The sequence below is a fragment of the Etheostoma spectabile genome, chromosome 4, assembly GCF_008692095.1.
Source record: "Etheostoma spectabile isolate EspeVRDwgs_2016 chromosome 4, UIUC_Espe_1.0, whole genome shotgun sequence".
NCBI classification, from domain to species: domain Eukaryota; kingdom Metazoa; phylum Chordata; class Actinopteri; order Perciformes; family Percidae; genus Etheostoma; species Etheostoma spectabile.
The window spans coordinates 10,208,153-10,219,980 of NC_045736.1; the positions used below are offsets into that span (position 1 = coordinate 10,208,153).

General features: G+C 40.7%; 2 protein-coding genes across 7 annotated transcripts in view; both read left to right on the forward strand.

Annotated features, from left to right (window-relative positions):
* LOC116688083 (uncharacterized) overlaps positions 1 to 1,172 on the forward strand; it is a gene marked incomplete at its 5' end in the record, with an annotated part of 17,268 nt that extends 16,096 nt beyond the window's left edge. The window contains 2 exon segments of one of the 3 annotated variants that reach the window (XM_032513884.1): positions 388 to 572; positions 741 to 1,172. In XM_032513884.1, the coding sequence (XP_032369775.1) occupies positions 388 to 563 (176 nt within the window). 3 annotated transcript variants of the gene reach the window in all.
* Positions 1,173 to 2,034: 862 nt separating this feature from the next.
* Positions 2,035 to 11,828, forward strand: part of slc12a5a (solute carrier family 12 member 5a) — a 171,749-nt gene continuing 161,955 nt past the window's right edge. For 2 of the 4 annotated variants that reach the window (XM_032514134.1, XM_032514137.1), the window contains exon 1: positions 2,036 to 2,645. In XM_032514134.1, coding sequence (XP_032370025.1) covers positions 2,486 to 2,645 — 160 coding nt within the window. In that variant the 5' untranslated portion in view covers positions 2,036 to 2,485. Of the gene's footprint in view, positions 2,646 to 11,828 lie in introns of all 4 variants that reach the window. The other 2 variants (XM_032514135.1, XM_032514136.1) reach the window with 2 other exon arrangements.

Genomic DNA, 11,828 nt, shown 5'->3' on the forward strand with positions numbered 1-11,828 from the left:
TTCTGGGATAGTAGAAAAACGTGCTCTGATTTATTGGCATTTCTTTAAACCAATCACAGTTGTCTTGGGCGGTGCTAAGCGACGGTACCTCTGCAAAATAGTCTTGGGAAGGAACTTTTAGGTTGAACATGCACTTAGGGAGGTGAGCTCTGGAATTAAAATATGATATAATTAGATTGTTGTTTCTAGCTCGGAGGATGTTTCCCAAATCAACCAGAGTTTAGAATGCTAACACAAAAAAAGGCGAGGGACATCCAACGGATGGGTGGCACCGGAATATCCTGTAGATACAATGTTTATACTTCTCACTTCACCTTAATTTCATCCCATACAATACACAGCAATACAATACACATATTTCAATTTTTGTTTTTGCTCCCTTTACAGATTTTGAAAACTGTCTGGACGATGTCGACATTGATAATCCGGAATTATTACCCTTGATTTTTCAAAGACTGCGCAACAAGTATGAAGTCCCCTTCAAGTGTATGTCAGAGAGTGCTCAAACATTCCACAAGGCTGTCTATGAGTGGGCTCAGCAACAGTGGGCCACTCTCTGGTGAATGTGCTAGTGATCTTCAGAGATCTTCCTCAGAGTCTCCAGTCAACAGGGGGTCTCCAAATTCTTGTTGATTTTTGAACTTAATTTTACATAACATATATAGTAAGGGGTCCCTGCACAGTTCCTTTTTCAGTTAAGGGGTCCTTGCCTTCAAAAACATTGAAGATCCCTGAGCTAGGGCACTGCTATAGCCTAATAAATATTCACTCACATAATTATATTTTTGTTAAATGGTGCTACCCTACTCAAGGTGTATAAATTGTTTAAAGGGAATCGGCTACTGTTAACGGTAAAGACTCTCAAATGCCACAAAACAACCTTTTTGTAATTCAGTTTTTTTGTGGTAATCTGCAGCGCTTTCTACTGCAAAGACAATATATTCTCTCTTTTAGACAATTCAAAATCATCATCACTAATAATGAATGACTAAACAAGGTGTACTTAATAATAAATAGATTTTCCTTGTTCTTTTTATTTTCATCTTTTCTTTTTTAATAAAGAAATGACAACAAACCACTGAAGTCTAAAAGTTTTTTGCAATGCAGACAGAAATCACACATCTGCACTGCACACCCTGAGTCAGGATTTAAGCGAGATATATGGTTGTGTGGAGCCATAAGTGTCCTGAAGTTTATACTTGGGCATTGATGTGTGCGTTGATCCCTTTAGGAAATACCAGTACTGGCATGTGTGTGCGTGGGGGGTGTTTGTTAGAGCTTTGGAGCGAGTACCGATTCTAGAGGAATTCTAGAGGACAATTGTGTTTATGGAGAAGGAGAACCAGGAAATGAGTAGGGATAAATGCAAGGCCGAGCGTCGTGCAGACAGTGTTATTGCAGTCTGCACTCTGTGTGTGTGTGTGTGTGTGTGTGTGTGTGTGTGTGTGTGTGTGTGTGTGTGTGTGTGTGTGTACAAGGGCATAACATTGGGTTCAACATTGGGGATAGGGTTGAGGTCTCCACTTTTGAGCAAAATTGAAATGTGTGCCTTTTCTGCATCAAGTTATGGTGCAGTTGTCTTAATTTACGTGAAGGAAGATACAAGATGTTTTTGGGGTGGGTTACACTGGCTGGTTTTGATTATTGGGGGGGGGTGTTAACCCACCATCCCCCCTGTTTATTACTGCCTATGTGTGGTCAAAAACTGTCTGTGTTTCCAGGGTAGGCTAGCACCTGCTGAACCAAAGATTGGTTTCTATTAATGCCCTGAACGCTAATTGGCTCTTAAAGATAAAATATTCAATCAAAAGCTGAACCCCTCCACTTTAGAGGTTTTTTTTTTTTTTTTGATTTTCCCTGCTTTTTTTTTTTTATATATAACTTAACCTGAAAATCCAGCCCTAACAGCAACCACTTAAAAAAAAAAAAAAAATTTTGTATACTTTTTCTTTCAGCTAGCCTACTTTAACTGTCCAGTAGAGAATCAACGGCTGCTAGTTGACTGACAGTTGATCTTTACCGTGGTTGCCTAGCAACGCCAACTCAACTCGAATACAGAGGGCTGCATTGCTTGCTATGATTTAAAATATCTAAAAAATAACACTAAATACAAATACTTAGCACAAGGCATTTTTCAAGTTAAGTGGGCTGTGAGAAAGCATGATTTGTAAAACAAATGAGTGTTAACATTTTACTTTAAACGCCGCTACAAACGAAGACTATTCCGGCTCTAGGACCCAGGTGCAGCAAGAACCAACAGACACCGGTTGATGAGATGTCCAGTCGGCATGAACCTACACATCTAATTACACGACAAAGAGCGAATGTCCTCTCCGGTCAGTAGCTAGTAGTAGTCGGAGGTAAACTTGCTAGACGGTGAAGGTGGACTACAATAACGGTTAAAGCGAAATCATTTCCCGCTGCCTTTGTCCGTTAACCCGCACCGTGGCAAGAAGACCCGTCGCTTGTCTCATTGGCGACAACCATGAGCCAGAGGTTCATCGTCTCCAAGAGCGACGGCGACCGGCGCCCCTCAGACATCCAGGGGGAGGTGAACCAACTGTTTGAGGGAGACGACCCCCCGACCAGCAGTGATGCGGAGGTGAAGGATGCTGCCGGTACCGAGGTGGTGGTAGTGCTGAAAGGTAGGGAGACACTTAAACCAGGGTTCAGTCACCCTGTTACTTAGCTGTAACGTCAGGCTATTATATGCTAGCGGTCCTGATGCTTGACTCCTGGTCGGTTACACGTTGTCTATGGATCGATGCGTGTGTGACTTGAATTTGTAATGGCAACATAAGGCACGGTCTGGCCAATATAACAGAGGCTCTGCAAAGGACACAGAGCCCCCCCCAATAAAATATATGCAATGCTACAGTTGCATTGCACAAATTATTGAAAGTTGCATTTATGTTCATGTCTATGTTGTCAAAAAATGGGGCTATTTTTGCTTCCAATGGTCTGTTATTTTTATATGTTTGCTCCCACTGTTGCATGCTTTTAAATGTGTTCATTTTCCATCACTGTCATCAGTGGTCACTCTGAAGGGCATCAGTTAATTTCCTTAGTAAACCCCTCTGTTGTCAGACACTAGCCAGAGGCTCTTCATCTCTCCATCTGACAGACCTAACTTTATGTGGCCTGATTTAAAGGGTTTATTACGATCTTAAGTTCAGCTGGTCAATACTTCACCCTCCAGCCTACATATGCATTGACATGCCACCTGAAACATCTAGCTTAAAAAAACAACTGGCTTCCCTGGGGATGAAAAAAGAAAAGATGTCAATGTCAAGTACGTTTCAACCTTGTAGCTTGGTTTTGGTTTTATTGTACTGGCAAAATATTTTATTAGGTGATAGCTTGCAGAGTGTGTTATCTGGCTGTTTTTTGATAATTGATTTGTATCCCAGTTAGTGCATACAGGCCAATTCCTGTGCTCACCATAAATAGGAATTTGATCCATGGTGAATAAAAACATCGCTGGTCAAACCTTAATCTCGTACAGTTAGGTTATGGTAATTTCCTCCATGTACCCCTTTGAGGAACCCTAACCCTGAGAACCGGAGCCATTGTTGTGCAACACTGTGTTACCAACTAACCTGAGTGAAATAGTCAACGCCTGTCAGTCATTGTCTGAATTGAATGCAGCAGTGCAGAAATGGTGGCAAAAATTACCATCGGGCCAGGAATCAAAGCTGTTACGATTGCCAATGATTTTAGAAAACATGCATTATTCAGGGACGGTCATGTGCAAGTAAAGATTTATCTGCAAATTAATCAATACATTTCACACTGCATTTGACATATGAAGGCTGCCACATTTATGACATTTCAGAATAATTGGCCAGGCTCCCTAGGTTCCCATAAAGGCCTTTATTTCAGCTCTAGAGTTGCTCCTCCTTGGTTTCTGTGCTATGGTCTGATGTCTCCTACCCTACGGAGAGGTAGACATCCAGTCGAATCCTTTATTCACTCTGACCAACATTGTATTAACAACAATAATACACATTATAAAATATGCCAACAGTTACATGTAGTCACAATATGTCTTTTCTCGAGTTATATGACTACCTTCAGTTCTTACACTAGATGGAATACTTGACCTTCTCATTGGATATTTTAGATGTCATCCCCTTGACTTGACATCTTTGCTGCTGCGCCAAGGTTCAGCAGTGTTGACAGATGTCCACTATTAAATCAGCCTGTGAGATGGAAGTAAGGGCTTTTAATTACCAGTCCAGCGCTTTACTTCATTGCTACAGAAAGCCTTGGAGGTTCAAAACATGCCACCATCTCCTCCAGTGCAGGTGAATTGACATAGAAATGTCTCTTCAGCATTTCTCCACTTGAATACCCCGGCATATATAAATCATTCCCCTGGACGTAAAAGATGGCTGTGTGGGAGAGTAGGAACACACCTCACCATCTCCTTATGTTCCCCTTAAGCGATGGGGGAAAGCTTTATTGAGGGACTTCCTCTCACATACAGTAGGCTATGCTCTTGCTGAGCTGCAGACTTGTGGAGACTGCATCCATCCACTTTGCTCGTTGCCATAGTAACATAGTACATTTTCACCAGAGTTGTTTCACAATTGGTCTTGCACTGAGGTGCAAACCCTTCAGCTCAAGCAATATGAAGTTAATTGCTTGCAGGGATGGTGTGCTATTTTTCCTGCTTCCTGTTCTTTGTGTCTTGAGATCATTGTAATAAAACATAAAGACAAACCATGGCTGAACATCAGATTTGTACATCATGGGTGTGAGGCTTTTATAGTTAGCTTGACTATAAGACATTTCTGATTACTGTTTTTAGCTGCAACTAACAACAATTAGTTTCACTATCAATATTTTATTACTGTCCTTGCTAATTGTTTTTTTTATTAAAATGCTAAAGGCATTAGTGAAATCACAACTTCCCAAAACTGGAAGGTGTCATATTTTTGTGTGATTAACAATTTCTTTTTAAACAACATCCAAAAATACAACTCCCAACATGAACATATCCTAGCTCCTCCTTTTTTCTAGCTACTACTATGGGATAACAGTTAACACAGGAACAATCAGACATACATGTAAATGCCTTCTGTAAATAGAAGGTATTACATGCTGCCGTTGGTAGGGGCAGTAAATTACAACTTAACCTACTTTCACTTAACTACGGTGCCGTAAAGTCTAGACTCAATCAGATCTCCGTTATCTGCGCAACGACAGTACAGTGGAACGAGAGCAGCAGCAATAACCTAATATACCATCATTACTGAGATTAAACTACATTCTCGGTTATATTTGCATTGAATAACGCATTCAATAAACAGAAACATAACTCTTGCAGCGCACATGAACAGAGTGAAAACACGTTACAGCGTACATTGATGTTAAAATGTATACAGGTTGGCAGTGCGGTCTGAAATGTTTTGCACCGTCTTTCGCTGTACGCATTGTTAGTAAATGTGAGATATTCGAGTCAAATAATACTCCAGCAGAGTACAGATACAGCCTTTCAGTAGTTCTACTTCATTACTATACATCTCTGACCACGTGACACTCCCTGAAGGTCTTTGTGTTTCATGTCATTTAGCTGACGCTTTTTATCCAAAGCGACTTATAATTGCTCTAAATATCAGAGGTCGCACACCTCTGGATCAACTAGGGGTTAAGTGTCTTGCTCAGGGACACATTGGTTGATGTATTGCAGTGGGAATCGAACCTGGATCTCCCACGCCAAAGGCATGTGTCAAAACCAGTGCGCCCAAACCTTGACATTTGATCAGCTGAAACCACATATTTGGCATTTTATCTTAAAAAACTATTAGCGACCGGCTGAACGATTTAATTTGACTAATCTTCGCAGTTCTAGTGCATAATGATAAAGCAGTATCCTTTGATGCCATCGTTTGATATATGGAGTGTTTAGAATAAGACTGTGAATGTGTCAATGCAATTGTGCCATTGTTGGCATTTTCCTGCCATCTAATAACTGCAGTGTCTACAATGCCCATTGAGTCTTGTGCTTATTTCAGCTGGCAGTAGCAGAGCAATATCTAAATTCTTCCCCCTTGGCTTAGACCCGTGATCCTGTTTCCATCGATCCGGAGGGAGGTGTGAGCTCTTTCGGCTCAGCCAGCCAATGTGGTTGATGATGATGGGTTGGGTTGCAGTAGGAAGGAAGATTCTTGTCTGGCTGTGAAGTGCACTCTCTGCCCTTGACCTTGCAGTGGTGTAAAGAGATATATCTCCATCAGATCAGTCGGGCTCAGTGGGATGGGCTGCAGATGGGATCAGCATTTCTCATGTTGCACTTGGCAAGGAAGGTTTTAAAACTACCAAATCATTCAAAAACCCTCATATTTCAAACATTCTTATTATTTTTTGGCAACTTGGATGCAGCACAGCAAGCTGTAAACACCACCTTGTCATTTTTTTTTTGACAGGGACAATGTGCATTTGGATGTTATAAATTAATAACTTTCTAAACTGTAGTGTGTGTGTGTAGTGAGTCTAAGCAAACAGTTTCTTAGAGCAACATTAACATTCATTTTAAGTGGGTCCACCTGATGAGTGTGAGTTCATTATTCACTTTCCCTTATGCTCTGTTTGGTCTCCTCTTACTTCTGCGGGAAATAGCTAGCTCTTTGGCTGCTAAATGCTACAAACTTTTTTTGTGTGACGTTTGGTTGTGGGAAGTTGGCATGCAGTGGGTTTATCAGAGTGATGGGAGTCAACCAAAACAGTAAAGTTGGGCGCTGTAAACTCAAAACAACCTGCTGGAAGATGCAAAAAGGTTATGTTGCCTTGACAAATACTATGTAGGTTTCACATTGGATGATTTGATCCATTTTTAAATTTACAAATATTGGTTAGAGCAGCTTTAAGATAAGATTGTAAGCTGCTGCAATCCTTTGCTTGCTCTCTATAGCAGCCCAAAATAAATGCAGTTTTCCATGAGTGAGCAGACCTCCATATGTCTGAACTATTTGGTGTGAATTTGGCTGGTCACTTATTAGAACTCCTGTGGTTTCCAGCCAAGCTGTGATCGCCGAACAGGTTCTAAGTTTGTGTAAGAGAATGTGTGTGTGTATGTACAGTACTTGTGGTTTAGTTTTATGAATGTGTCAACAGTAACTATTGTAGCAGATGGGCTTGGATCTAATAACACACAGACATTTGATGTTAATAACTGCAAACCAATTTGTCCCCAATGTTTCGGTACATAAGCAGAGAGGCCGATGTGGCTGAGGTATAATCCGTGTCACTGTCAGGATGTTCTGTTTCCTTGTAAGCAAATACAATCCAGAAGACAATGACACAGCATGGGAGCGCAGCGACAACAACACCCATAATCACAACAACAGCACAACCTAATAACCTCATGACAGCAGCAAACTGCTTTTGATCTCAATTAATCTTTGTGTTTTGGTCTTTGCCGCTACATAGGTGTAGGTGAATTTCTATTTGAAATCTATACAGAACTATCTAGGAATCTATCTAGTTTCAAGGAATAAATTGATAGCATAGTAGGAGTGTGCAAGTTCCCGTGCACTTCCTTTCACTCTAATTTAAACAGTGTAGTACATGGGTTTGTTGTTTGGTTTGCTATTGTCTATATACTGCTATTTCTCCACCAGAGCTGAGCAGACAGGTTCAGATTATTAAGGATAATGCTGGCAATATACAGTGTGTGTATATATATATACTGTATATATAGATATATATTGCCAGCTGAAAAATAAAAATATATATTTTTTTCTATTTTCAACAAAAGTCCATCCCAGTATTTTCTGCCTTTCACAACCTGTAGCTCTCAGCACCCAAGCCCATTGGTTTCCACAAAAAAACGGGCCATATATATATATATATATATATACTATAGACTTTTTTTTTTTTTTATATAAATTGCCTAAAACACACGGACCACTGCAGTTTTTAGCAAAGGCTACTCATTCAGGAGTAAAAAATGCATTTTTTGAGGACTATTTTAAGCACATTATTATTATTATTCACTCAAATTCGACTGAAGTCTAATCCAGCAGTGGTTGCCAGTGATTGTGCTCCCATGATAATGGGCTGTTGGCTGACCAGATGGAGGATTGTTTGTGTGTTTATTCAGGCATTTCTGCCCATGCATGTGCTATAATGAATGCCATGCAAATAATAGCGGACCTCTTTGATATAGAGGTGCAGTCCGATGGTGAACACAGATATTGAGTCATAAAGGGCTATTGTGGATGACTCCTATTACTTTAGTGGGGTGGCTGTTTATAGTCACTCCTGGGAAGAGCGTGGACCTCATTAGGATTTTATGGATTATTTATCAACCCCCGGAAAGCATTGTGTAATCACAGCTTTTCTTGTCATGAATGAGAAATGTGATACTAAACATTGCATTTGTTGTTGTTGGCCGTTTGTTCACACAAAAAGAAGATTAGGTTTGAGATGTGAGGTTTTGTTTGGATAAAAGCTAAATTCTCTGTATCTTTTGATATTGAGGGGGTGCAAAAATAACGTAAACTTTGAATGAAAAGGGAAATGCAAACTCTGTTACAAGATCCTTGTTTTATTGGTGTTAAGTCTAGACTAGGGCTGGGCGATATGGAGAAAATCAAATATCACAAAAAAACTATATATATATATATATATATATATATATATCACTATACCTCGATACTATCGATACCGCAACTCTATTGTAGTGTAGAATAACGGTGCTTTCACAAAATATTTACACAATGAGATTTTTGATAAATAATGTTGATATAGTAATATGGACATAATGACTAAGTGGGTAAAGGCAAATAATACAACAGTCTGGCAAGTTCAGAAAATTACATCACTTTACTGTAACTTATGCCATATTATGATATTACGATATCCAAAATCTAAGTTGAAATCTATTCTCATATCACGGTATCGATATAATATCGAAATATTGCCCAGCTCTATTCCAGACCAGTTTAACGGTTTTCAGTGCAGTGGTGGAGTAGAGGTATAAAGTAGGGGAAGATGAAAATACTTTATGTATTTGTGTACAGCATAGTTACTTTCCACCGCTGATAAAATGTAATGATGTCACGTGTAGCAAGCCTGAACATTAATTTCCCGACATATCTGCCAGTTGCTTGGTCCGATGCTGTTCGTACCGTCTCTGGTTCTGGCTCTGACCAGGGGAAGAGTGACAGGACAGCACCTCGCTTCAATGCAGCGTTAAAAAACTTCTGAAAATAATGGGAGTATGTCCATCCCGTAAATGTATCTGTCTCTGCCATCATCTCAACCATCGAATTCCAGCAACAGGAAATGACGTCACTGGTGTCCTGGTGTGCTGCGGCTGGCGGAATCCTAGAGACACAGAACAACGGAAAGAACTGGAGGCCTTTTCACACCATATCTCCAACCCAATTGGATAGAGATAAGGTGGAATATTGCTTAATTGTCCCTTAACACCTGTTAGCTGAACACTATCATTTCCAGCCAGTACCTTGGTTTATTTATTAATATAAACTGCCAGAAAAATACACTGTGAAGATAAGAACATTTTTTACAACTTCACATTATATACTTTTCTGTGGACCCAGCAAACCTCGTTAACCTTCCACTTACCTTTCTTTGTCTTCTTGGCCATCTGTTCCCCTCCTGCTGTAATGCCATTAAATGGTGCGGCATTTTCTACCTCAGAAGAGCCATTGATTTGTAATCTAGCGAGCTATTAAATGCCAGGGCCTCTTTGCCATCATTCACCCCGTTGTTCCTTTTTCTTGTCAAAGGTGGCCATCAATACAGTGCAGATCAATACAACTCATACACCATTACCTATGTATGCCCAGTCCCTATCTAATTTTCTGTTTAAGTGGAATGAAATGATTAGAGGCTTCTTCAGGAAGGGGGGGGGGGGACACTGTAAAGAGAAGTGTGGTTACATTGACCAGACAGCAGAGGGCAGCCAATTTAAAGTTTTTATGGTGGAGACATACACAACTGATGCTGTGTGTGTGTGTGTGTGTGTGTGTGTGTGTGTGTGTTTGAGGGTGCCTAAGTTATCCTTCTCATTTTTTTCGTCAAGAGGCTTTGACAAGTAAAATAGTTAATATACAACATAGAAAGGTGAATATAACAGCTGCTTCTTGCACAAAACCTGTTACAGCAAATGGGAATTGGAAGGTTGGATGTGATGAGAAATTAATTGCTCTGCAGTGCCCCAGACAAGTTTTTCTCTGCTAAGACAACAGGGGGCAGTCGTGTCCTAATCAAGACTACCAGCATCTAACGCATATTCCCTTCAGTCAGAATCATGTGGCAGAAAAAAACTAATATATGAGAGGGGATCAGGATCCCAGCAAATTACACAGCTCTATGTGTATGTGTGTGTGTGTGTGTGTGTGTGTGTGTGTGTGTGTGAAAGACACCGAAGGTGCGTGTTAAGCAAATGGCTAGTCAGAAGAAAGTGTATGTGTGTGTGTGAGTGTGAGGACGGATGGAATAAGTAAGGGAGAGAAAAAGGTAACAGCACAAGAGGGGGAGTAAACCTCTCTTAGCCCAGAAATCCTCGTGCCGTTATGTAACTGTGTCTGCAAATGGGGGAGGTGTGTAAATACATGTGTGTGTATATGTGTGTGTGTGTGTGGTGGGGGGTTGGAACCAATTGATAGAAAGTGACAAAATCCTCCTCACATGCAGGCAGGCTGCAGGGCAGACCTCAGTGATACTAACATCATGGGACGAAGGGGGGGTGGGGTGGGGTGGGGGGGGGGGAGACAGGGGGGAAAGCCTCAGCGGGAAGAGGTAGAGCATTTCTCCTCTACCACGCAACTCAGATGACACACCCATCACAGGTCCACAGCTCCAGTGACTTGGACAACCACAGCTCGTTCTGTGACACGCCGCCTGACTTGCAAGCTTTACACTTAAGATTTTTATGGTGCCTGCGTTCCAACCGAAAGAGAGACAATTTGTTTTAGCACAAATGGCAAAAATGTACTGGCTCCAGACACCAAAATGTAAATATTAGCCGTGTTTATAGTCTTCTGTGATGGTAAACTGATTATCGTTTGGTTTGGGACCACTGATTGGACAAAACAAACATTTAAGATCCCGTAACATGGATTCTGGGAAATAACGATGGGCATTTTTCGTAATTTCCTGATTGATTAATCAAGAAAAGAATTGGCAGACTAATTGACTTATTGTTTAACAATAAGATTATACCAATAAAGCCTACAAAGAAAAATGGTTGCTTGAGGCTTTGGGGGCTGGATCAAATTTGAAATTGAATGGGATAAAATAACGTAGATTTTCTACATGTAATTCCTGTGATGACAGTCTAGTTCAGTCCCTATCTTTCCTCCGTTTCCATTGCCTATCAGTGACTTGTCTGCATCGTGCATTGGATTTTTGTTTTGCATGTGTCACTGTCAGCACATCAAGGCATTGCAGATAGTTTCATCATTCTGAATGTATTTATTAGACCTGTGGGATCTTTCTTCTGTCAGTTCAGCACCATCAGGATCTGTGGGCAGCCAATATTCTCATGACTCTGCTCACATTTAAAAGCTGAACCTAGTGGGTAGATGGTGTTGTGTAGCTAAGATTACCCTAACATTACCCACCCAAAAAACTGCTCATATCCACTTCCTTTTTTGGAGATACTAAATGGCGCTATGACTATGGACAAGATTGTTTTTAATTGTTCAGTATGATTATTAGACAAAGGTTGCCAGAATAAATCACTGGCCCAAGAATGTAAGAGCCAGTGTTGTAGTCGAGTCACTGTTGGGTCAGCGTCGAGTGTCGAGTCCCCAGTGTTCGAGTCCAAGTCGAGTCATCAAGGTTGAGTC